General features: G+C 56.4%; 3 protein-coding genes across 4 annotated transcripts in view; all 3 read right to left on the bottom strand.

Moving 5' to 3' along the window:
* Positions 1-820: 820 nt before the first annotated feature.
* APOE (apolipoprotein E) lies at positions 821-4,404 on the bottom strand. Its single transcript, XM_008970765.5, is given in 5 exon segments — positions 821-1,682; positions 2,251-2,443; positions 3,598-3,663; positions 4,346-4,379; positions 4,381-4,404. Coding segments are annotated over 5 exon segments (1,035 nt in total). The 3' UTR covers positions 821-964.
* A 113-nt stretch (positions 4,405-4,517) lies between these two features.
* TOMM40 (translocase of outer mitochondrial membrane 40) lies at positions 4,518-19,145 on the bottom strand. 2 transcript variants are annotated; one of them, XM_008970766.3, is made up of 10 exons: positions 19,029-19,145; positions 18,654-18,936; positions 17,895-17,962; positions 17,426-17,518; positions 16,473-16,574; positions 16,288-16,393; positions 9,416-9,538; positions 9,164-9,240; positions 8,958-9,060; positions 4,518-7,241 (listed from the first exon to the last, which is right to left on the bottom strand). In XM_008970766.3, the coding sequence occupies exons 2-10, from the start codon at positions 18,925-18,927 to the stop codon at positions 7,102-7,104; spliced, it is 1,086 nt and encodes a 361-aa protein (XP_008969014.3). In that variant the 5' UTR covers positions 18,928-18,936; positions 19,029-19,145; the 3' UTR covers positions 4,518-7,101. The 2 variants fall into 2 exon arrangements, with proteins under 2 accessions (XP_008969014.3, XP_003817592.3); XM_003817544.3 differs by having other exon boundaries at positions 18,654-18,933; positions 19,029-19,121.
* A 1,977-nt stretch (positions 19,146-21,122) lies between these two features.
* NECTIN2 (nectin cell adhesion molecule 2) overlaps positions 21,123-24,335 on the bottom strand; it is a 43,073-nt gene continuing 39,860 nt past the window's right edge. The window contains exons 8-9 of the mRNA XM_034944393.3: positions 24,125-24,211; positions 21,123-22,236 (exon numbers count right to left, since the gene is read on the bottom strand). Of these exons, the coding sequence (XP_034800284.1) occupies positions 21,967-22,236; positions 24,125-24,211 (357 nt within the window). The 3' untranslated portion in view covers positions 21,123-21,966. The remainder of the gene's footprint in view (positions 22,237-24,124; positions 24,212-24,335) is intronic.

The following is a 24,335-nucleotide window of genomic DNA, read 5'->3' as shown; positions in this document are numbered from 1 at the left end:
TTGGGAGGCCGATGGGGGAGGATCTCTTGAGCCCAGGGGTTTGAGACTAGCCTGGGCAACATATTGAGACCTTGTCTCTACAAATAATAATAATAAAAAGCTGGGTGTGGTGGTGCTAGCCAGTAGTCTCAGCTACTCAAGAGGCCAAGGTGGGAGTATCGCTTGAGCCCAGGAGTTCCACATCAGCCTGGCCAACAAAGCCAGACCCCATCTCCACACCCCCCCACCCCCCACACACAAATTAATCCTAGTGGTATGCGCCTGTAGTCTCAGCTACTGGAAAGGCTGAGGCGGGAGGATCACTTATCACTTGAGCCCAGGAGGTGGAGGCTGCAGTGAGCTGTGATGGCGGGTGACAGGGTGAGACCTTTCCCTGCCCCCTAAAAAAGAAAGAGGGGCAGAGGCCGGGCATGGTGGCTCAGGCCTGTAATCTCAGCACTTTGGGAGGCTGGCGGGTGGATCACTTGGTCAGGAGTTTGAGACCTGCCTGGCCAACATGGTGAAAGCTTGTCTCTACTAAAAATACAAAAATTAGCCAGGTGTGGTGGCGTGAGCCTGTAATCCCAGCTACGGAGGCAGCAGAATCGCTTGAACCGAAGAGGCAGAGGTTGCAGTGAGCCAAGATCGCGCCACTGCACTCTAGCCTGGGTGACAGAGCCAGACTCCGTCTAAAAAAAAAAAAAAAAAAAAAAGGGCAGAGAGAAAGATACACACAGACACAGATGGAGAGGAGGGGGCTGAGAATTGTGTGGCCAGTATGTGGGCAGAAAGAGAAACTGAGGCTGGGGCTTAGAGGAAATCACAGGGGGAGGCCAGCAGATGCGGTGAAACTTGGTGAATCTTTATTAAACTAGGGCCCACCCCAGCAGGACGGCTGGGGCGGGGACAGGGTCTCCCGCTGCAGGCTGCGCTGAGGCAGGAGGCACGGGGTGGCGTGGGGTCGCATGGCTGCAGGCTTCGGCGTTCAGTGATTGTCGCTGGGCACAGGGGCGGCGCTGGTGCCCATGGCAGCCTGCACCTTCTCCACCAGCCCGGCCCACTGGCGCTGCATGTCTTCCACCAGGGGCTCGAACCAGCTCTTGAGGCGGGCCTGGAAGGCCTCGGCCTGCAGGCGTATCTGCTGGGCCTGCTCCTCCAGCTTGGCGCGCACCTCCGCCACCTGCTCCTTCACCTCGTCCAGGCGGTCGCGGGTCCGGCTGCCCATCTCCTCCATCCGCGCGCGCAGCCGCTCGCCCCAGGCCTGGGCCCGCTCCTGCAGCGGCTGGCCGGCCAGGGAGCCCACAGTGGCGGCCCGCACGCGGCCCTGTTCCACCAGGGGCCCCAGGCGCTCGCGGATGGCGCTGACGCCGCGCTCGGCGCCCTCGCGGGCCCCGGCCTGGTACACTGCCAGGCGCTTCTGCAGGTCATCGGCATCGCGGAGCAGCCGCTTGCGCAGCTTGCGCAGGTGGGAGGCGAGGCGCGCCCGCAGCTCCTCGGTGCTCTGGCCGAGCATGGCCTGCACCTCGCCGCGGTACTGCACCAGGCGGCCGCGCACGTCCTCCATGTCCGCGCCCAGCCGGGCCTGCGCCGCCTGCAGCTCCTTGGACAGCCGGGCCCGCGTCTCCTCCGCCACCGGGGTCAGTTGTTCCTCCAGTTCCGATTTGTAGGCCTTCAACTCCTTCATGGTCTCGTCCATCAGCGCCCTGCGGCCGAGAGGGCGGCAGGGTGTCGCACAGTGGGAGGCGGGGAGAAGGGCTGGGATGGGGGCGGGCGAGATGGGGATGAGCCAGAGAGACCCAAGAGGGAGAGAAGGAACGGGGCAGAGGCCGAGAGAAGGAGACAGAGACAGATGCAGAGAGCAGAGGCAGAGACGAAGAAGGAGCTAGGAGGCCGGGCAAGGTGGCTCATGCCTCTAATCCCAGCACTTTGGGAGGCCGAGGCGGGAGGATCGCTTGAGCCCAGAAGTTCAAGACCAGCCTGGGCAACACAGTGAGACCCCATCTCTCTGTCTCTATATAAAAGAGCTAGGGAAGGACAGAGACAGAGCCAGGACGAGTGTGAGAGACTGAGTCAGAAGGGAAGAGGGAGAGACAAAGCTGAGAGAGAGAATTCCAGAGAGCTAAAGCCAGGAGTCAGAAATGGGAAGAGGAAGCTAGAACCAGCAGAGACCCAGGCCCCCCAAGACTTAGCGACAGGGGCAGAATGAAACCTGGACCTGGGGAGGTATAGCCGCCCACCAGGAGGGTCAAGGGCCAGGATGGGGACACTCACGTCAGTTCCTGGGTGACCTGGGAGCTGAGCAGCTCCTCCTGCACCTGCTCAGACAGTGTCTGCACCCAGCGCAGGTAATCCCAAAAGTGACCCAGCGCCAGTTCCCAGCGCTGGCCGCTCTGCCACTCGGCCTGCTGGTGCAGCTCGGGCTCCGGCTCTGTCTCCACCACTTGCTCCACCTTGGCCTGGCATCCTGTGTGGAACAAGTTCAAGGTGGGTCAGGGTCCTTCTGACCCCGTCCAGGCATCTAGTACCTAGGGGCACACAGAAGGTGCTCCACAAATGCTTCTTTGGAGCCATGGTGGGCAGGGTGAGGGGGGAGTCGGTTTAATCACTTGACAAGCGTTATGTATTTATAGACAGGGTCTTGCTCTATCACCCAGGCTGGAGTGCAGCGGCCTGAACATAGTTCACTGCAACCTTGACCTTCTGGGCTCAAGCGATCCTCCTGCCTCAGCCTCCTGAGTAGCTGAGACCACAGGTGTGTGGCACCATGCCTGGCTAATTTTTGTATTTTTAGTAGAGACAGGGTCTCACTATGTTGCCCAGGCTGGTGTTGAACTCCTGGGCTCAAGTGACCCTCCCACCTTGGCCTCCCAAAGTGCTGGGATTACAGGGGTGAGCCACCGCGCCCAGCGGAAAAGCATGTATTGAGTGTCCTTGTGTGCCCCAGGCAGGGCTGTGTGGGGTGATGGAGAATAAAGATCACAGCTGCCCCGTGTCTGGTATTCACTACCTGCCTGCAATGCATTAGAAACCTCTAACTCCCAGCCAGGCGCGGTGGCTCACGCCTGTAATCCCAGCACTTTGGGAGATCGAAACGGGCAGATCACCTGAGGTCAGGAGTTCCAGACCAGCCTGGCCAACATGGTGAAACCCCGTCTCTACTAAAAATACAAAAAAGTTAGTCGGGTGTGGTGGCATGTGCCTGTAGTCCCAGCTACTTGGGAGGCTGAGGCAGGAGAATGGCGTGGACCTGGGAGGCGGAGCTTGCAGTGAGCCGAGATCCCGCCACTGCACTCCAGCCTGGGAGCCACTGCACTCCAGCCTGGGCGACAGAGCGAGACTTCATCTCAAAAAAACAAAACAACAACAACAAACAACAACAACAAAACAACTTCTAACTCCTGTCTCAAGGATGGGGGAAACCAAGGCCCAGAGAGCGTCAAATCGCTGTTCAGAGCCAGGAAGCAGCACAGAAGCCTCAGACCTGGGCCTTCCTCTCAAGGGGAAGACAGACCAGCAGAAGAAGAGGGGGCCCAGGGTCTGCCTGAATGGGGCCAGGAGGTTGAGGTGAGGATGAGAGGGGGAGGAGCGGGGGGAACCGAGCAAGCCCCGCCCCCATACCTGCCAGGAATGTGACCAGCAACGCAGCCCACAGAACCTTCATCTTCCTGCCTGTGATTGGCCAGTCTGGGGAGGGAGAAACTGTCAATCAACCGCCAGTGAGGACTCCTCCCACCCCCAGCCCGGCCCCAACCCGGCCTCACCCCAGGTTAGCCTTCCAAGCCTTGTTCCATTATCTGCAACAGCCTAATCCCAGCACAAACATTTACCAAGCCGCCCCCAACCCATTCCCTATTTAACTCCCTCCTGGTCTTCTCTTATCTCCCCATCCCGAGGTCGGCCTCCATAGAAAATTCCATCTTCCTCTCCCGGGGTTCAAATTCCATCCCCCCACCCCCTCCCCACCGCCGGTTCCATCTCAGTCCCAGTCTCGCATTCCTCATTCTCCCTTCACATTCTAAGCTCCAACCTCACATTTAAGCGCCGTGTTCCATTTATGAGCTAATTCAGTCCTCATTTTAAAGTTCTCCAATCGACGGCTAGCTACCGTGTCGCTGCCCCTGGCTCCCCAGTTATGGAGATCTGAGGACACTGGGGACACCCAGTAGGTGCTCGATAAATGATAGTGACAACTCGTGGAGTCCTGCTATGGCTTAGATCCCAGTCCAGCTGCTCTCCCCACCCCACCTTCTAGCGGGTCGGGTCGTCTCTGCTGCCCAGCCCTTCCCAGGTCCAGTCCCCTGCTGCTTGCCTCACCCCCGCTCCTCCTCTCCCCAAGCCCGACCCCGAGTAGCTCTCCTGAGACTACCTGGAGGCCAGGGCTTCCCAAGGTCCCAGCTACATCTTTCTAGAGGCCCCTGAGCTCATCCCCGTGCCCCCGACTGCGCTTCTCACCGGCTCCTGGGGAAGGACGTCCTTCACCTCCGCTGGGGCTGAGTAGGACTCAAGGATCCCAGACTCGTCCAATTATAGGGCTCCCCCTGTCCCGCCCCCTCCCCCAGGGATAGGGCGGGCTGGGCCAGCCCCCAGTCACGAGGTGGGCTGTTCTCCCCCTGCCCCAGGCACAGCAGGGCAGAGGGAGGAAGGAGGTGGGGCATAGAGGCCTTTTGACCACCCCCCACAGTCCCCAGGAAGGGAGGACACCTCGCCCAGTAATCCAGACACCCTCCTCCATTCTGGGGGCCAAGCGTGGAAGGGGAATGTGGAGGCTGCCGCCCAGAGTCCTCCTTCCCTGACCCTGTCCTTTCCTGTGCCTGGATGAATGTAATCTGGAGAGGGGGCTGGGGATCTGGACTCCTGGATCCCAGAAAGAAAGTAGGGCTGGGGGGCTGGACAGAAGTGGGATGGGAGGGGCTGGGGGCGGTAGCTCATGCCTGTAATCCCAGCACTTTGGGAGGCCACAGTGGGCGAAGCACTTAAGGTCAGGAGTTTGAGACCAGCCTGGCCAACATGGTGAAACCCCATCTCTACTAAAAGTACAAAAGTTAGCCAGGTGTGGTGGCGGGCGCCTGTAATCCTAGCTACTTGGGAGGCTGAGGCAGGAGAATCGCTTGAACCCGGGAGGTGGAGGTTACAGTGAGCCGAGATCTCGCCACTGCACTCCAGCCTCAGCAAGAGGGAGACTGTCTCAAAAAAAGAAAAAAAAGAAAGTGGGGCTAGGCGGCTGGACAGAAGTGGGATGGGAGGGGTGGGAACAGTATGATGCATCTGCTACAAGTCGAGGCTTTGCAAATGGGACCTGGGTTTTAATCACAGCTTCCTCTTTGGTTGTGACCTTGAGCACAGGGGAGCCCCCTCCCCACATGTGAAATGAGATTCCAGCACCTCCCCCTGGCTGCCACAGGCATTGTGGTTTCCAGGGGCTTGAAGCTGTGCTTCTGGGTTAAGGTTAGGATTCTAGAGTCAAATTGCCAGGGCGTGAATCCTGGCTCTGCCAGTTGCCAGCTGTGTGACCTTGGGCAAATGACTTGTCCTCTCTGAGCATCAAGTTCCTTTGCTCATCAGACTGGGAGCAGCGGCACGGATATGTTTGGTGACAAGCTAACGTGTATTGAGCATGGAGGACAGCCCTGGCACACAGCGGTCCTATGTTAGGGCTAGCAATGGACAGGCCACAGTGAACGCTCAGACGCTGTCACTTTCCTAAGCCCTGTTATAAATCCCAGATGTTTCAGAGGAGAAACCCGTGGTTCAGCAGCAAGACGAATGGCAAAACCACACAGCGAGAACTGGGAGGGGCTGGGATTCATTCCTGGCTCCTGGAGCGGGTGGGATCAGAAGATTCTGTGGGTCAGGGGAGGCTGAACTCCTGATTCGAGAAGGAACCCCCAGTGCCGGGCCGGGCCTGTTTGCTTTGGCTGGCAAGGGGTGGCTGAGGTGGGGTTGGTAACCTGGGGTTGGTTCTACTCAGCAGCCTCCTTCCCCAGACCCTGGGGGCAGACAGGGTTTCAGTTCCTGTAGGCTCGGGAGTCGTGGTGGGCATCAGCTGACCCCAGCCCTAGGGTGGCAAAATCCAGACAGCACCAAGTCCTCAGACACAGGTGACCCAACTCCCATGGCTGGCCTAGGCCCCTCCTCCAAGGCCTGCGAGTCCTTGAGCCCCTTCTCCCTGACACAGCAGTTCCTAGTACCCTAGTTGTTCTGAAGCTGTTCCAGTAGCTTGAACCCTCTCCCAGCTCCCTGCCCCCATCTCTGCACTCAGAGACAGTGTCATCTCTGCTGCTGCAGTCTGCAGGGACAAAGTCCTCTATAGCCACTCCGGCCAGGTCAAGCTGGGGGCAAGTGACCTTGAGACCCTACCCTCAGGCAAGGGAAGGCCCGTGGTGTCCCCCAGCAGGGCAGATGTTCCGGATGGGGAGACAGCGACCCCAGGCCACGCTGCGCCCCTCTGAGCCGGACTTAAGGTAGCATCAAGGATCCGCTGCTTTCCGTGCTCCGGCCCTCTGGCGCCCCCTGCAGGCGGCTGGGGGAAGGTCAGGGCGGCCAGACTCCGGATGAAATGCTCAAAACAGGCCAGACACACTTGAGAAAACGGAGGCCTCCCATCGTTTTTTTTCCCACGTATATTTTTTGTTGTTTTTTGTTTTTTTTCTGTAAAATGTCCCGGTTCTTCCATAACTTATAAACATGATTTATACCGAGGAGATGGGAAAGTGGACGGGGCAGGGTGGACTGACCGGGGATGGGGAAGCTCCTCTCGCTGCCCCCTCGGGGCGGGCCCAGGCCCTTTGGAGGATGGGGACGCCAGGACACTCCTCCCTGAGGTTGTCTGGCCGCCTCTGCCCCTGGTGCTCAGAATCCTGCGTGCCCCTCAATTCCGGAATCCCTCCCGGGACCCCAGGCCCACTGGGCACGCTGCCCCTGCTACTCAGAATCCCGAAGCGCCATTCGGTTCCAGAATCCCCTCCTCAGCTGCTGGGGTGGCGGGGTCCCTCCTTTCCGATGTCCCCCCCGACCCCCAAGGGGGGAGGGAAGGGAGGGGGGCTCAGGTCTCCCCTCTGTGGCAAGGGGAGGTGGAGGTGGAGGTGGAATCGGAAGGGCGTGGAAGGCGGGGGCCAGGAGGGCTCAGCCGATGGTGAGGCCAAAGCCACACTGGAACTTGTTCTTGCGGTGATTCAGGAAGGCCCCAAGGGCCAGTGTCAGGGGCAGGGGCGGGAGCTTCTTCTCCAGCGTGGCACCCACGATCCAGTTGCTATCCACAGAGCCTGCAGGGAAGAGCTGAGGTGAGAGGCGTGCCAGCTTCCCACCATATCCATGCAGAGTTTCTGGCCACCTTGGATACCAGCCACATGCCGACAGCTTCCAGACCTCTAACCACACTGCTCCTGCCACCCTGAAACCCCATCACACCAACAACTTCACGCTGGAGCAAATGGCTCCCTCCTCCTCTGCTCTCCGCTCAGTGACCCCTGCCCTCTGAAAAGCCCTCCAGACCCCTGGGTTCCCCCAACCTAGTCCTGCCCACTCTGCGGATGAATCTGTTCCTCTCACTGAGTCCCGTGAAGACAGGGCTGGTCACCGCTGTGTCCCCAGCAGTGCTCAGCAGGAGGCTCAAACACCCAAAATCTGTGAGCCACAGATATCCAAGAAGACTTAAGACTGGACATTGGGACTACGACCAGTGTGCCTGAGATGAGGTTCTGGATTTAGTTGTGACCTTGAAACCTCTGGAAGCCTCAGTTTCCACTAACGTAAGATGAATGGGGCAGGCTCGATGCTTCCAAAGTGCCTTCTACCCTGGCTGGGTGTGGTGGCTCACACCTATAATCCCAGCACTTTGGGAGGCCAAGGCTTGAGTCCAGGAGTTCGAGACCAGCCTGGGCAACATGGTGAAACCCCTGTCTCTCCCAAAACTATCAAAAAAATTAACTGGGCCTGGTGGCATACACCTGTGGTCCTAGCTACTCAGGAGGCTGAGGTGGGAAGGCTGCTTGAGCCTGGGAGGTGGAGGCTGCAGTGAGCCGCAGTTGCACTGCTGCACTCTAGCCTGGGCGACAGAGGGAGACCAGTCTCAGAAAAATAAGAGAGTCAAGTGCAGAAAAATAAGAGGGGATGGACAAAGCTCCAGCTTGGCCCAAACACCCATCAGATGCTCCACCAGATTTTTTTTAACATTTATTTATTTATTTCATTTTATTTTTTTGGAGATGGAGTCTCACTCTGTCACCCAGGCTGGAGTGCAGTGGTGCAGTCTCAACTCCCTGCAACCTCCGCCTCCCAGGTTCAAGTGATTCTTGTGCCTCAGCCTCCTAAGTAGCGGGGACTACAGTTGCAGCACGCTACCACACCCGGCTAATGTTTGTACTTTTAGTAGAGAGGGGATTTCACCACGTTGGCCAGGCTGGTCTCCAACTCCTGGCCTCAAGTATTCTACCTGGCTTGGCCTCCCAAAATGCTGGGATTACAGGCGTGAGTCACCACGCCTGGCCGCTCTACCTACTTTTTTTTTCCAAGCATAAAACATAGTAGAGGGTTGTCCACCTACTTTTTTTTTTTTGAGACGAAGTCGCTCTGTCGCCCAGGCTGGAGTGCGGTGGCACCATCTCGGCTCACCGCAAGCTCCGCCTCCTGGGTTCATACCATTTTCCCGCCTCAGCCTCAGTAGTTGGGACTATAGGCACCCGCAACCACACCCGGCTAATTTTGTTTTTGTATTTTTAGTAGAGACGGGGTTTCACCGTGTTAGCCAGGATGGTCTCAATCTCCTTACCTCGGCCCGCCTTGGCCTCCCAAAGTGCTGGGATTACAGGCATGAGCCACCGTACCCGGCCCCACCTACTTTTTAACAAGTGTTCCCCGGTAATGTGGAGGCCCACAGGGTGGCAGCACACTGTCCTCCAGCACCTGTGGTGGCCCACACATCCACTCAGAGTTGAGTCACCTCTTGCCTGTTTCCCGCGTAGGGGAACCGAGACCTTTACCTTTGAAGAGGAGGTTGGCCTTGGGCAGGTCCAGCTGGTACCCGAAGGAGACGCTGGTGTCCTGCATCCTTGTGCTGGCCTCAAACTCCACACCCACCTGCAGCTGGAGGGGCCGGAGCAACACATGAGAATTAGCGAGTGGCCCCACCTGGACTTCCAGGCCCAGCAGCCCCTGGCAGCACCAGCTAGTCCCTGCACCCACTCACCTGGTCACTTGCTTTGTGGTAGTATGTTGCGTGCATGCCCGCCTGGCCCAACGTTACCGTTGCCAACCAGTTGTTCACTGTCAGAGAGCGGGGTGGAGGCGGGGTCTCATTACCAAGGGGATTTGGGCATCTGGGAACCCAGGCCTCCTCCCTCAGACCTGAGTGTCCAGGGCCCCAGCCCGTCCTCCCTCAGACCCAGGAGGAGTCCAGGGGCCCAGCCCCTCCACCCTCGGACCCAGGCGCCAGGCTCACATGTGTATTTCCCAGCTAGAGACATGACAGTGCCCTCCTCTCCAGGCCGCCGGTGGTAGACCAGCTCTCCACCCAGGGCCAGGCAAGGCGTGATGCTCTGGAGGTAGTGGGCTACGAGGATTCCTGTGGGCAAAATGACGATCAGTTTCCACCCACCCTGGGTGCCAGGCTAGACTCCACCTCCAGGAAGCCCTCTAGGCTCACCCCGGCTGGAGGCTTGGGCTTGCTCTCAGGCCTCCCTCAAGGGCTCCTTTCTCCTAACCCATCGCCCAGGGGTTCCCTACCGCTGAGGTCAGCGTCCCAGGCCCTGCTATGACTGCATTACCTGAAGGACCTCATCTGGTCGACACAAGCCCATGTGGTCAGCATTTATCCACCCCCACTTACAGAGGGGGTCACCACCACTTATAGAAGCTTACAGGGTAAGTCACTCACTCATGCTCACAAAATGTGTCAGGGGCAGAATCCAAGCCTCCACACCTCCCAAACCCAGGCTCTGAGCCACTCTGCTGCTGAGAGGCCATTGGGTAGAGTGGGTAAGTATGCACAGCCTGGGTTCGAATCCCAGCCCTGCCACAGGCTGGCTGGTGACCATGGATGCTGGCATCATCTCTCTGTGAACCTAACTACCTCTTGGGGTTGTGAGGAATCGAGTGCTCAGCTGTGGCTGGGACTTGCTGCACTGAGGTCCAAGTCTGCGTTCCTGTGTCCCTCCACCGTAGGGAGTGCTTGCTGAACAAGAGAACTGCCACCTTTGGGCTGCCTTTTCAAGCCTCAGGATGGAGATGGATTCACTTTGGTGTCTTTCGAGCCTAGCAGGGTACAGGCCACAAATGTGATTTTATAGGGCCAGAAGAATTGGGGAGGAAGAGAGTGGGAAATAGAGAGGGAGGGACAGGGAAAGAAAACAAGCCTGGCGTGGTGGCATGTGCCTGTAATCCCAGCTATTTGGGAGGCTGAGGAGGGAGGATTGCTTGAGCCTAGGCATTCGAAGCCAGCCCGGGCAACATGGTGAGACCCCATCTCAAAAAAAAAAAAAAAAAAGCCAGATGCAGTGGCTCATGCCAGTAATCCCAATGCTTTGGAGGGCTGGGGCAAGAGGACAGCTTGAGGTCAGCAGTTGGAGACAAGCCTAGGTGACATAGTGAGACCCCATCTCTACAAAAAATTTAAAAACTTCATCTAACTACAGATTATCATAAAAAAAAAAAAAAATCAAGGCCAGGCACAGTGGCTCATGCTCGTTGTAATCCCAGCAGTTTGGGAGGCCAAAGTGGGTTCATTTGAGCCCAGGAATTCGAAACCAGCTTGGGAAACATAGCGAATACAAAAATTAGTTGGGTGAGGTGGTGCACACCTGTAGTCCCAGGTACTAAGGGGGTGGACGTGCGAGGATTGCTTGAGCCCAGGAGGTGGAGGCTGCAGTGAGCCATGATAGTGCCACTGCACTCCAGCCTGAGTGACAGAGTGAGAATCTGTCCCAATAAACAAACAAACAACAAATAAATAAATTTAAAAATGTAGCCAGGCATGATGGCACATGCTTGTAGTCCCACCTACTTGGGAGGCTGAGGCAGGAGGATCACTTGAGCTCAGAAGGTCAAGGTTACACTGAGCTATGATCACGCCACTGCACTCCAACGTGGGCAACAGAGATCCTGTCTCAAAAAATAAGAAATTTAATTTTTTTTTTTTTTTGAGATGGAGTCTCGCTCTGTCGCCCAGGCTGGAGTGCAGTGGCACTATCTCGGCTCACTGTAAGCTCCACCTCCCGGGTTCACGCCATTCTCCTGCCTCAGCCTCTCCGAGTAGCTGGGACTACAGGAGCCCGCCACCATGCCTGGCTAATTTTTTGTATTTTTAGTAGAGAAGGGGTTTCACCGTGGTCTCGATCTCCTGACCTCGTGATCCGCCTGCCTCAGCCTCCCAAAGTGCTGGGATTACAAGCATGAGCCACTGCGCCTGGCCTAAAAAATTTTTAAAGAAAAAAAGAGGCTGGGCACGGTGGCTCACACCTGTAATTCCAGCACTTTGGGAGGCTGAGGTGGGTGGATCGCCTGAGGTCGGAGGTTCGAGACCAGACTGGCCAACATGATGAAACCCTGTCTCTACTAAAAATACAAACATTAGCTGAGTGTGGTGGTGCACACCTGTAGTCCCAGCTACTCAGGAGGCTGAGGCAGGAGAATCGCTTGAACCCGGGAGGCGGAAGTTGCAGTAAGCTGAGATTGTGATTGTGCCACTGCACTCCAGCCTGGGAGACAGTGCAAGACTCCATCTCAAAAAGACAAAAAAAAAAAAAAAAAGAAAGAAAAAAAAAAAGAAACAACACATCTGCAGAGACAGAAATGAAGGGGGAAGAGGGACTGAAGATTCACAGTTGAGAAATCCACCACGATCGAGCAATCTCCTAGGGTGCAGCCCTGGAGAGGAAGACACGTGGAGAAGGGAAGGGAGGTTGGGGGCCACGAGACTGAGGGCACACAGAGAAGCTGAGACAGCACAGAGCAAGGCAGGTGCGAAGATGCTTCCCAGACCAAGATGACCAGAGGGGCAGACTTGGGGCCCCACAGGGGGAGCAGGCTGGCCTGCTAGCATGGAGCCAGCCTGGAGCCAGCTCTCTGGAGCTGCAGGAATAGGGGCCTTTCATACCTGCAGGCATGGCTGGGTGGAGCTCTCAGAGGGGCTGAGTGTTAGGCGGCAACCCCCAAGATGAGCCTGGTGGGTGTGAGAGAGGCCATGAGTTCATGGCCAGTGCCCTGGTGGCATCTTCTGGGGAGGCTGAGATCAGAAGTGGGCTGCAGCCGGTCCCCATGGGCTCAGGCAAGCGACTGTGTGACTCTCCTTCCCAGAGGAGATGAAGCAAATGAATCCCCGAACCCCCCACTGGTTGTTAAATCACCATCACACGGGCGGGGCACAGTAGCTCACGCCTGTAATCCTAGCACTTTGGGAGGCTGAGGCAGGAGGGTTGTTTGAGCCCAGGAGTCTGAGACCAGCTGGGGCAACATGGCGAGACCCCCATCTCTCCCTCTCTCTCTCTCTTTTTTTTTTTTTGAGATGGGGCATTTTGCTCTTGTTGCCCAGGCTGGAGTGCAAAGGCGTCATCTCGGCTCACTGCAACCTCTGCCTCCCGGGTTCAAGTGATTCTCCTGCCTCAGCCTCCCGAGTACCTGGGATTACACGCATGTGCCACGACGCAAAAATACAAAAATTAGCCGGGTGTGGCAGTGCGTGCCTGTAATCCCAGCTACTTGGGAGGCTGAGACAGGAGAATCACTTGAACCCAGAAGGTGGAGGTTGAGGTGAGCTGACACTGTGCCACTGCACTCCGGCCTGGGCAACAGAGACTGCGTCTCAGGGCAGACGTGGGTGAGGTGGGGCAGGGGAAGAAAAGAAAAAAAATCACTACCATTACCACTCTGGTCAGTGTTATCCCCTCATTCAATCAAGGGGGAGACTGAAGCCCAGAGGGAAAAGCAGCCATCTAGAGTGAGTGACTTAGAATCTCTGGCCTCTGAGTTCCAGGGACTGTTGGAACTGAGGCCATGAGACCCTCAAGTATCTTTCTAACCATCCTTCCCATCTCCTGGGCCACCCCCCCAGTTTCTCTACCCACAGCCTCCTCTCTAGTCTCATGCCCCAACTTCAAGTGACCTCACAGACAGCAGACAGAGGCATCATGTTAAAGCACAAACCTGACCCTGTTGACCCCCTGCCCAGAACCTGCCATGGCTCCCTTGTGCCCTGAGAAGATATGGGTTCCTCAGCACACCTGCAAGGCCTTGGATGGCTTGGCCTCAGCTTCAGAATAGAACCACTCCCCCTTCCCAGGCTCCCAAGTAGCTGGGACTATAGGCATGTGCCCTGCCAGCTCAGTGTCCCCAGTAGTTGGGACTACAGGCATGTACCACCATATGCCTAATTTCTAATTTTTTTTGTAGAGACAGGGTATTGCTATGTTGCCCAGGCTGATCTTGAACTCCCGATCTCAAGCGATCCGCCCACCTCAGCCTCCCAAAGTGCTGGGATTACAGGTGTGAGCCACTGTGCCTGACCTGGGACCCCCATGAGGGCAGGAATGGGCTGTCTCGGTCACTGCTGTGTCCCAGCCCAGGGCTGGGCACACATGAGGTGCTCAGAGTGAAGCAGAAAAGGAGCTGTCACCATTGGGAGGGGCTGGGGAGGCTCACGGGCTCCTGAATTAAGCTTCCATTCAAATCCCAGCTCCTCTGCTTCCTGGCTGTGTCACCCTGGGCAACTGATTTCACCCCTGGGCCTCGCTTTCCTTATCTGTGAAATGGGGGTGCCTGCGGGCATTGTCCCCATGGAGATGCCAGAGTGGAGCAAGTGGTGACTGTGCATGTGGCCCAGTGCTGAGGCTGAGAAGTCAGGCCCTCTCATGGACTCCTTCACTGGGAGGTAGTTGCTTCTATTGTGCCCAAGTGACAGACGAGGAGACTGAAGCCCAGAAGGGCTGGAACCACTTGCCGGAGGTCACAGAGCCGCCTGGAGGTAGAGACACCCTGGGTCAAGTCGGAGCTGTTGGTGGCAAGAGACTCGAGAGCTCAGCCCTGACCGGCACACGGCAGGCCCTGTTCTCACTGGTGTCTGGGGGAAGGAAGAGGCACTGGAAAGGACTAGAGACCAAAGCTTCACTGGTGGCCCTGGGCTCCAGGAGGCCAGTGCTGGGGAGCACGAAAGGACCAGGCGAGCGAGGCGGCACAGGGAACGGGGTTGCTGGCGCCGTGAAGAGCAGGGACGCTGGAGTCCCACTGGCGCCATGAAGAGCAGGGACGCTGGAGTCCCACTGGCGCCGTGAAGAGCAGGGACGCTGGAGTCCCACTGGCGCCGTGAAGAGCAGGGACGCTGGAGTCCCACTGGCCACGTGCCCTTAGTGGAGAACCTCCTCTCGGCCTCGCAAGATGGGGACAATGGTGGACGACAGAGGGCGACATGCGCACGCAAGCCTTCCCAGTCATGTCACGACCAGAGGGAAGAATTCCATGCAGCAGGGACAGAGTGTGCATCGGTCCTGGGGTAGAACCAGCTCGGTGGTTTCAGGAACCGTCAGGAAAGCTTGCATGGTCGGCCGGGCGCGGTGGCTCACGCCTGTCATCCCAGCACTTTGGGAGGCCGGGGCGGGTGGATCACTTGAGGTAAGAAGTTCGAGATCAGCCTGGCTGACATGGCGAAAACCTGTCTCTACTAAAAATACAAAAATTAGCCAGACATGGTGGCGCGCGCCTGTAGTCCCAGCTACTAGGGATACTAGGGAGCCTGAGGCAGGAGAATCACTTGAACCAGGGAGGCAGAGGTTGCAGTGAGCCGAGATTGCACCACAGCACTCCAGCCTGGGCAATAGAGCAAGACTCCGTCTCAAAAACAAAAACAAACAAACAAAAAAGGCTCATGTGGTTCAACTGTAGTGTATGAGAAGATGGGGTGATGTCACCAGGTGAGTTGGGGACAGGAAAGGTTTCTTCCTCATGGGGCCCCTACAGATCAGCCTCACCTAGGAGGCCTCTCTGCACCTGCTGCACCTCCAGCTTCCCTGTCTCCTGGGTTTTCTGCCATGGCCCTTCCCTTCCCTTCACCCCTGTTCCTACTTCTCCCTGCTTGGAATCTTGTTGCTCCTGTCCCCCAGCCGGGGTAGCCCCTTCTCCTCCTCTGGCAGCTCAAAAGTCAACACTTTTGAGTCTCCCTGGGCTCCTGCAGCGAGAAGTGGTGACTCTCCCTAGGCAATCCCAGGGGTCCAAGGCCAACCCTAGCTCCCCTCCCCGCCTACACGAGTCATTCACTCAGGACTCAGCGCTCAAGAGCCTGCTCTCCACGACACAGTGGATGGCTGCACAAAGACACAAAGCTGGCAATCTGAAACTCCATCCTTCCAGTTCCAGCCAAAAACTACAGAGTCATCGCCTCCATCCAGTCTCAACAAATCCTGGCAGCTCTGCCTTCAAACAACATCCAGAATCCAACCTCCTCTCCCCGTCCACTCCCTCCCAGTGGTACCCCCTTTGGAGTCTGCTCTCTACGCCAGCTGCAGGGTCCTGTGAGAAGCTATGCCTTGGTTTCCGAAAGCCCCAGACTCACTCAGAGCGAAGGCCAAGGCTCTGCAAAGCCTTATGCAACCAGGGGACCATCCTCCCTCAAGTTCCTTTCACGAGTCCCGACTGCACTACTTGCAGGCTGAAAAGCTGTTTCCCTGGCCAGGCGAGGTGGCTCACGCCTGTCATCCCAGCACTTTGGAAGGTCAAGGTGGGAGGATTGCTTGAAGCCAGGAGTTCCAAGACCAGCCTGGCCAATACAGCAAGACCCCATCTTAAAACATTTTTTAATACAAAAGAAAATCTCAGTTAAAATTGCGCTGACTGGCTGGGCGTGGTGGCTCACACCTGTAATCCCAGCACTTTGGGAGGCTGAGGTGGGTGGATCCCTTGAGGTCAGGAGTTCAAGACCAGCCTGACCAATATGGTGAAACCCTGTCTCTACTAAAAATACAAAAATTAGCCAGGCGTGGTAGCGCATGCCTGTAATCCCAGCTACTCGGGAGGCTGAGGCAGGAGAATTGCATGAACCCAGGAGATGGAGGTTGCAGTGAGCCAAGATCGCGCCACGGCACTCCAACCTGGGTGATAAAGCAAGACTCCATCTCAAAAAAAAAAAAAAAAAAAGACCGTGCTGACTCACCCACTCATGGTCAGTGGGTGACCGTCTCACCCACTGTAGTATGTTGCCTGATGTTTCAAAATCACTCCTGCTGAACCACTTCTCCAGTGGCAGAAAAGGAGGTTCACAAATGGGGTGGATTTGCTGGCAAAGCCAGAACTGCAGTTTTGTGACCACCCTCCAAGCCCTCCGCCTCTTACCTGAACCCACGAGGACGTCTGGGTTCCCCAGGGTGACGGCTGCTGTGAAGTCAGAGCCCCGATACTCCCCGTCCACCTGCCAGTTCACAAACTTCGACTGCTGGGTCTGTGGAGAGGAGGGGGTGTGAGGGTGACTCCCTGCTCATGGTGGCCGAGGGGAGCAGCAGCCTCCGTGCCCCACTCACCTGGATGGCCATCTTGGACCTGAGACCGGGGCCCAGCTGGTGAATGACCTGAGCGTTGAGACTGCCACTGTTGTCCATGTCACCCACCAGTACAGGGAACGCCTGTGAGGCAGAGAGAACGGAAGGGGTCAGAGGTGGTGCACTGTGCAAGTATGTGAGATGGGCCGGGGTGAGAAGCCTAGGGTCAGAAAGCCTCGGATGGGGGTCCCCTCCTCCATGAAGTGCTCTCTGACCACCTAGGCTGAGTTAGGCTCCCCGACCTTTGGGTTCCCCCATGTCAGCCTTGCCCATCCTGGCCTGTTACTCTCTGGGAACAGGTCTGTCCCCTGCCCCACGGGTGAGTCCCATGCTGTTTCAGTCATGTGTGCCAGCACAGGGCTGGGCACAGAATGTGTTGTGCAATGAAGGTTTGCAGAATAAACACATTTGCTGAAGGGAAATGACAGAAGCAGAGACCTCATTCAGTACCCCCAACCCTGTCTGGGCCTCCAGTTTTGCCCTTCCTAATAACTAGCCCCCACGTGGCCACCCCAGAGATGCCCCAGAGATTTCTACAGCGGGAACCTGTGGACCACGTCTTTCCCTTGACCAAACCATGCCATGACTCTCCACAACCCCCTAGAGAAAGTCCAAAGCCTAGTCTGGCATTCAAAGTTCTGCATGATCTACAGTCCAGCCCTTTCCACCCTGGGTCATCGCTGTCTGGTGACAGGGTGGCTGTGGCCACATCCCCAGCACTGCTCAGCATGGGGCCAGGCAGAGAGCAGGGGTTTGGCGGATGTTTGCTGGATGAAGGAATTACTTGTGTCCCAGTGCACCTCGGAGAGATGCAATCCCCATCTCCAGGCTCTCGGTAGCTGTGACCTTTTCCTGATGAGGCCGTCTTAGCTTGACATTTGGCTACAAATTTGTTATTAGAAAGATACAATGAATGGATGAAAAAGGAAGCTCACCTCTGTGGGACTCAGCTGCTTTGTCCCCACATATGTGACCCCGAAGTGGTAGTTGGACTCCCCGATTGTGCTGAGGGCTACTGTGTGGTTCACCTGGAAGGAAAGCGAGAGCTGTGACGATACTGGACAGATAGGCTTGCCCACTGAAGAGGGCAAGGACAAGGTCTCTGGGCTGGGCAGGGGATGAAGACTGGGAGGCACGGCCTGACTAAGAGACTCAGAGAAAGGAGGTGCTGCCGGTAGGCCCACATACCTGTTCCTTCACTCCAGCCTAGCTGCTATGGGGAGACAGTACCTCTGGATTCTAGGTCCCCAAACTGAGTAGTCAGTCTGGCACTGTATCTCCGAGTCTTTTCAAGTATCAGGGAGCCCAGCTCTTGAGGGAGAAGTAATTGGGCCGAGTGTGCAGATGCAGGGAGGGGGACGGCGGGGACGATCTCTGGTGGGTAAGGACACCAGGAAGGCTCACCTGGAAATGGTTACTCAACCCTTTGTTGACTGTGAGCTTGACACCCTCCATCTGAATGGGAAACAGCTCTGGAGAAGAGAAACGCTGTCACACTCCACCCCAACCCCACACCAACTCTCATCTCTTCCTTCCCTACCACCCCCAGCTCTCTCCAGAGACCCACAGCAGAACATCTCACAAAGGATTCCACCTGTAAAGAGGCAGTACAGCCTAGTTAGACAGGGCCAGGGCCTTTGCTTGCTCAAATCTCACTGCCACCAAGCTGAGCAACTTTAGGTCAAACTCATCATCTGAAAGATGGGACCCTCACCACACAGAATTGTCCCAAGGATCTAATGAGTTAACGTATAATGAACACCAGAACAGAACTCCATAAATCTCCACCACTACTACTACTCTAATTGCTCCAGGCTGGGATCCGGAGGCTTTGGGTTCCACACCCAAGGAACCTTGCTGACACCGTGACCTTGGGCCTCAGTTGCCTTCCCGATCACAAGAGAAGTCTGGCTTGGCTGATCCCGGGGCTCCTGAGGTCCCTAAGGCTTTTCTCTACTGCTATGACATTCCATCCCGTTTCCAGCATTTGATTCCACCATTCTAAGCCCCAAGTCCAACGTTCCACCATTCGATCCCAACGTCACCTCCTAGTGCTGTTAAATAATTCCAATGGTGCGCGCCAAATCCCAGAGTCCCCAGTGTCCTCCCCCTTCCCCCGAGATCTAGGCCATCGCAGCCCCGCGGGGGCCCCTCGCCCCTCACCCTTGCACTTCCGGTGGCACTCCTCGAATGTGCCCGGGTTGGGCAGGCAGCCGCATGCCCCATCCTCGGCGGCCCCTGAGGCGCTGGCGGTTGCAGCCCCGGGGGTCCGTTCCGAACCTCGACTCGTACTGGTGCCGGCGCCCAGGCTGCCTCCCAGAGGCGGCAGCGTGAAGCCCGGCGGCGAGGGCGGAGGTGGCGGCAGCCCCACGAGGGCCGGCGCAGGCGGCGGTGGCGGTCCTGCGGGCGGCGAGCTGGCAGCCAACACGTTCCCCATGGTCGCCTGCTAGGGGAGAGGTCAGAGGGCAGCGGTCAGGGCCCGCGCGCCCCCGACTCAGCCCCAGCAAATCCGCACCCGGCTCCGGCCCCGGTTCTCACTGGCGGCGGCGCCTGCTCCCGGCCTGGGCTCCGCTCCCACCCCGTGCGCCACGCGCAACCGAACCCGCTGCCGCCGCCGCCACCACCGTCGCCCCACCCCACCTAGCCCATTGGTTTAGTGTGCCCTGAGGCCCGCCCACCAGCGTCAAGACTCGGTCTTCCCATTGGACTTGTGCATAAAGTCCCGCCCACTTTCCCTGAAATGTCCTTTTGTATTGGTTCTCACTCGCAGGGTGGTCACGGCGCCCCTCCCACCCTTCCCATTGGCTCGCAGCGCATACGCCTATTGGCTCGCGTCGCCGCGGGTTCCGGTGCTAACCCGCCATTGGTCTGTGCGGAGCATTTTGCCACGCCCGCTGAGGCATCGCCCCGCCTCTCTCCTGGAGGAGGCCCTCTTTTGATTCCGCCCCGCGGCGAGGTTGCTGTGATAATTGGTCGGCTTTGACCCTTGCAGCATTTTGATTGGCTCCAGTGTGTACGGGGCCGACCTTGGTGGCGTATCAGCTTGGTACTCTCATTGGCTAACGTTCCAGGGTCGAAGGACAGGTAAAGGTGGGTTGCGCGGCAGAAGCGGCTAGGCAGCAAGGTCAGGCCTCGCGTCCCACCAGGCACCGCGGCAGCCGGGCCCCCACCCCACCTCTGGTTCGGAGTAGCTGACCTAAAACCGGAAGTGCTGGCCCTTCCCAGAGTGCCTCGGGAGAATTCTAATCTGTTCTGCGAACCCTGCGCTGCTCCTCGTTACCCACAATGCCCTCATCACCTCTTAGCGGAACAGTTGCCTTAGACCCACCCCTTTCGTTACCCATCATGCCTCTTGTTCCTCGCGTCACTGCGGCTTCTATCTTTGGCCCATTCATTCCTCTCCCATTACCCATCATGCCTCTGCCCCATTCATTTGAGCTTCATTGCCCAGACTACTTTTAGCTCCAGCCTGCCTGCTCACTTTCGTCGTTCTTCCGGGACTTCTCTAATTAGCCATCATGTTTTGGATCCATGAAGTCCTGTCCGTTACCTCCCTTGCCCCCGGTCCCTATTTTTCCATTATTCATCACTCTGCCTCTGGCCCATTCATTCAGGTTTATTATCCGTCATGCCTTGGGCTCCTATTACAACATTATTCATGATTTTGCCTTTAGTCTACTTTTACTTGCCATTTATCCATTAAACTTGAGCCTCTTATACTTTCGTTACTGCTTTTTTAATTTTTATTTTTTTAGAGACAAGGTTGGACTCTGTCACACTCAGGCTGGAGTGCAGTGGCGCCATCATAGCTTACTGCAGCCTTGAACTTCTGGCCTCAATCGATCCTCCCACCTCAGCCTCCAGAGTAGCTGAACTACAGGTGCGTGCCACCACGCCCGGCTAACTTTCGTAGAGGCGGGGTCTCACTGTGTTTCCCAGGCTGGTCTCCTAACTCCTGGACTCAGTCGAGCTTCCCGCCTCAGTTTCCCGAAGTGCTGGAATTACAGGAATGAGCCACTGCATCTGGCCAATTGCTATTTTTATCTTTGTCCCATTCATCATACTGCTGTTGCAATTATGAATGTTCATTAAACAGCATGCCCTGGACCCCTCCCCATTCCATTACTCAACATTCTGTTTTTAGGGCTGGGCGCAGTGGCTCACGCCTGTAATCCCAGCACTTTGGGAGGCCGAGACGGGTGGATCACGAGGTCAGGAGATCGAGACCATCTTGGCTAACGCGGTGAAACCCCGTCTCTACTAAAAATACAAAAAATAAGCCGGGCGTGGTGGTGGGCGCCTGTAGTCCCAGCTACTCGGGAGGCTGAGGCAGAAGAATGGCGTTAACTCAGAAGGTGGAGCTTGCAGTGAGCCGAGATCATGCCACTGCACTCCAGCCTGGGCGACAGAGAGAGACTCCGCCTCAAAAAAAAAAAAACATTTTGTTTTTGATTGATACGTTTTTGCTCATTACTCTCTCAATTCTTATTTTGTATCTTTGGTCCCTTTGTTTTTGTCTTTAACTCTCTTGACCCCAGTTCACTGATTCTCTCAAGCCCTTAGACTCCTTCTTCATTCCCCTTCATGTCTCACCCCATCCCCTTCACATCCCACAGAAAAGGCAAGACCTGGTCAAAGTATAAATTCATATTTTGTAGGAAATGTAGTTTACAAAACAGTATCAATTGCTACCCCCAATTCAGATGACCCACTTTCCCCGGAAGGGGGATATTTAGGTCCTATTCCACTGGGCAAGGGTAAAATGATTCAGTAGTCTTCCAGGTTAACAGTAAATTCTTCTCCCAAGTCTGGGGCCATCAAGGCACAGTCTGTATGAGGCTCACCCTGTCTGACCCTAGGCTGGGGCTGCTTGCTCAGTAGGCAGGAATTGGGGTGGGGGTGGGGGCTCAGGGAAGGGTCTGGACCCTGAGACTTCTGCTTACAGGAGGGTGCTGGGAAAACCCTGCCTTGGGCTGGGGAATCCCCTCTTTCCCACCTTTGGGGAACAGGGTGGGGAGGGGGTAAGTGGGACCCTGCTGCCTGGAGGGCTCAGGTCTGAGCAGCAGGGAGCCCTCAGCGCCCACTCCAGCAGACCTATTGGGAATTTACTACCTGAAGACAAATTATAGGTCTAGGGTCTTCTTTGTGATTTTGGGGGAGTCGAGGCATTGGGGGGTGAGAGGTATGGTCTAAGGTCACAGTCTGGGAGAGGAGTCCTTGGGATCAGAGGTTGTGCAGAAGCACCTTCCCCACCTCCTGCCTCATGAGATAAGGTTGCCAGGATTCCATTATCACGGTGAATTTCTCTGGGCTCATGGGTTAGGGGTCATAGTGGAGCCACCAAGGTAGACATCACAAATGGAATGCATGTGTGTTAACTGACAGTGGCCTGGCCAGAGGTCAGGGGGCACTAGATCCTTGGCAAGAAAGCTAAGGGATCAACAGGTGAGATGTGAGACGCCAGGCACATGGCAGCTCACACATACATGGCCCGGGACATGACAAAGCCTTTGCCCTGGTAGGAATCAGAGGGGCTGCTATAGGACAGAGCATCATAGATGGGGTTGATCTTGTCCAGATACTCTTCCTCCTCCTCCCCCTCCTCATCCTCTAGATCCAGGGAAACGTCTTCCACAGCAGGTGGCCCTGGAGGCACCGGGATGGGGGACCCCAGGCTTGTGGCTCCAGGGTGCAAGGGTCCTGACCGTTCTTCCAAGGTGGGCAGCTCATGGTATCGAGGCATTTCCTGGAGGTAGAGAGAGGACAGGAACTCAAGATCACTTCCTACGCACGACACAGATTACCAATCTGCTCTTGACCCCAAAATCCTGACCGCTCTCTCCCCATGCCAACAAGATGCCACCTCACTCCTTGTCCCCTGAGGCCATATTGCACTGGGACATTCATTCAGCCCTTCCTTAACCCAAAGCCCAGCTCGTGCAACTCACCCTGTTAATCCTGGGACTCACTTTTGACACTCGATCTCTGCAAATCTTTCCCCATGAACCTTTCACCTCAGTCTTGACCTCAAGTACTTAACCTTGGGCTCTAAACAGTCCTTTCAACCTTGAGCGCAACCTCAGTGTCTGACCCCTGACCTCCAGTAGACCACTGAGGGGAGTGACTTGATTTGTCTTGTCCCAGCTCCAGGCACAGTATCCAGCAAATGTAGATAATCAATTTTCTTTCATTCTATTTTTTTTTGTTGTTGAGACGGAGTTTTGCTCTTGTCTCCCAGGCTGTTGTGCAATGGTGCAATCTGGGCTCACTGCAACCTCTGCCTCCCGGGTCCAAGCGATTCTCCTGCCTCAGCCTCCCAAGTAGCTGGGATTACAGGCGCCCGCCACCACGCCCAGCTAATTTTTGTAATTTTTAGTAGAGACAGGGTTTCACCATGTTGGCCAGGCTGGTCTTGGAACTCCTGACCTCAGGTGATCCACCTGCCTTGGCCTCCCAAAGTGCTGGGATTACAGGCGTGAGCAACCGCACCCGGCCTTTTTCTTTTTTGAGACGGAGTCTTGCTCTGTTGCCTAGGCTGGAGTGCAGTGGCGTGGTCTCAGCTCATTGCAACTTCTGCCTCCTGGGTTCAAGCGATTCTCCTGCTTCAGCCTCCTGAATAGCTGGGATTACAGGAGCATGTCACCCATGCCTGGCTTATTTTTGTTTTTAGTAGAGAAGGGGTTTCACCTTGTTAGCCAGGGTGGTCTGGAACTCCTGACGTCAGGTGATCTGCCCGTCTCAGCCTCCCAAAGTGCTGGGATTACAGGTGTGAGCCACCACGCCTGACCAGATAATCAATTTTCATTGACCTAATGACTTTTCCTCTTTTTTTTTTTTTGAGATTGAGGTGGGCGGATTGCTTAAGCCCAGGTGGTTGGGGCTGTGCCACTACACTCCAGCCTGGGCATCAGGGTGAGACCCTGCCTACAGGCATTTGCCACCACACCCAGGTAAATTCAGTATTTTTGTAGACACAAAATGTTGCTGGGTAGCCCATGTTGCCCACGCTGGTCTCGAGCTCCTAGGCTCAAGGGGTCCAGCTACCTTGGCCTCCCAAAGTACTGGGATTATAGACCAGAGCCACCATGCCCGGCCCAGGTGATTTTATTTATTTGGTTTTATTTATTTTTTTGAGACGGAATCTTGCTCTGTTGCCCAGGCTGGAGTGCAGTGGTGTGATCTTAGCTCACTGTAACCTTGGCCTCCTGGGTTCAGGCGATTCTTCCTCCTCAGCCCCCCGGGTAGCTAAGATTACAGGCTCGCACCACCACACCCAACTAATTTTTTGTGTTTTGAGTAGAGACGGGGTTTCACCATGTTGCACAGGCTGGTCTCGAACTCCTGACCCCAAGTGATCCTCCTGCCTTGGCCTCCCAAAGTGCTGGGATTATAGGCGTGAGCCACCGTGCCCAGCCCCCAAGTGACTTTAAATTCTAACCTTGTGACCTTGGGCCTTTTCACCCCTTACCTCCCCCATGGAATCCTGAACACATCTCAATGCATTAAGCACCAACCGGGGACACACCCTTGACCTTGAGTTATGACCTTTAGTCTTTGACCTCTTTTGCCAGGCCTGACCCCTGGCCCTTCAACCCAGTCCCCCAACCCACCTTTGTCTTCCCATGAGCTCCTACCTGCTCAGTGCATGAGGCGCCAGCATCAAAGTAGGGGGTCTTGAGTGGGCTGTGCTCCGAGGCCCCCAGAGTGAAGAGCTGGGAGGGCTGTAGTGGGAGAGGGGCGGAGAGGTCAGGAACTGCCCCCACCACCCAGCCAGCTTCTCCCTGCCAGGCCGCTCCCAGCCCTGGGGTGGGTGTGGAGGTGGGGATAGCTTGGGCTCCAGGGAAA

This window comes from Pan paniscus, chromosome 20 (assembly GCF_029289425.2).
Source record: "Pan paniscus chromosome 20, NHGRI_mPanPan1-v2.0_pri, whole genome shotgun sequence".
NCBI classification, from domain to species: Eukaryota; Metazoa; Chordata; class Mammalia; order Primates; family Hominidae; genus Pan; species Pan paniscus.
Note: the sequence above shows the minus strand (reverse complement) of the source record. Positions and strands in the feature narration are given on the sequence as shown.

What these genes read in the sequence shown, in the direction of transcription:
- TOMM40 (XM_008970766.3), bottom strand. Translation starts at nt 18,927, where the DNA reads ATGGGGAACGTGTTGGCTGCCAGCTCGCCGCCCGCAGGACCGCCACCG. An exon ending in GGTTGAGTAACCATTTCCAG is followed by an intron (nt 17,519 to 17,894) that starts GTGAGCCTTCCT and finishes CTTTCCTTCCAG; the next exon opens with GTGAACCACACAGTAGCCCT. An exon ending in TCTAGCTGGGAAATACACAT is followed by an intron (nt 9,241 to 9,415) that starts GTGAGCCTGGCG and finishes GCTCTCTGACAG; the next exon opens with TGAACAACTGGTTGGCAACG.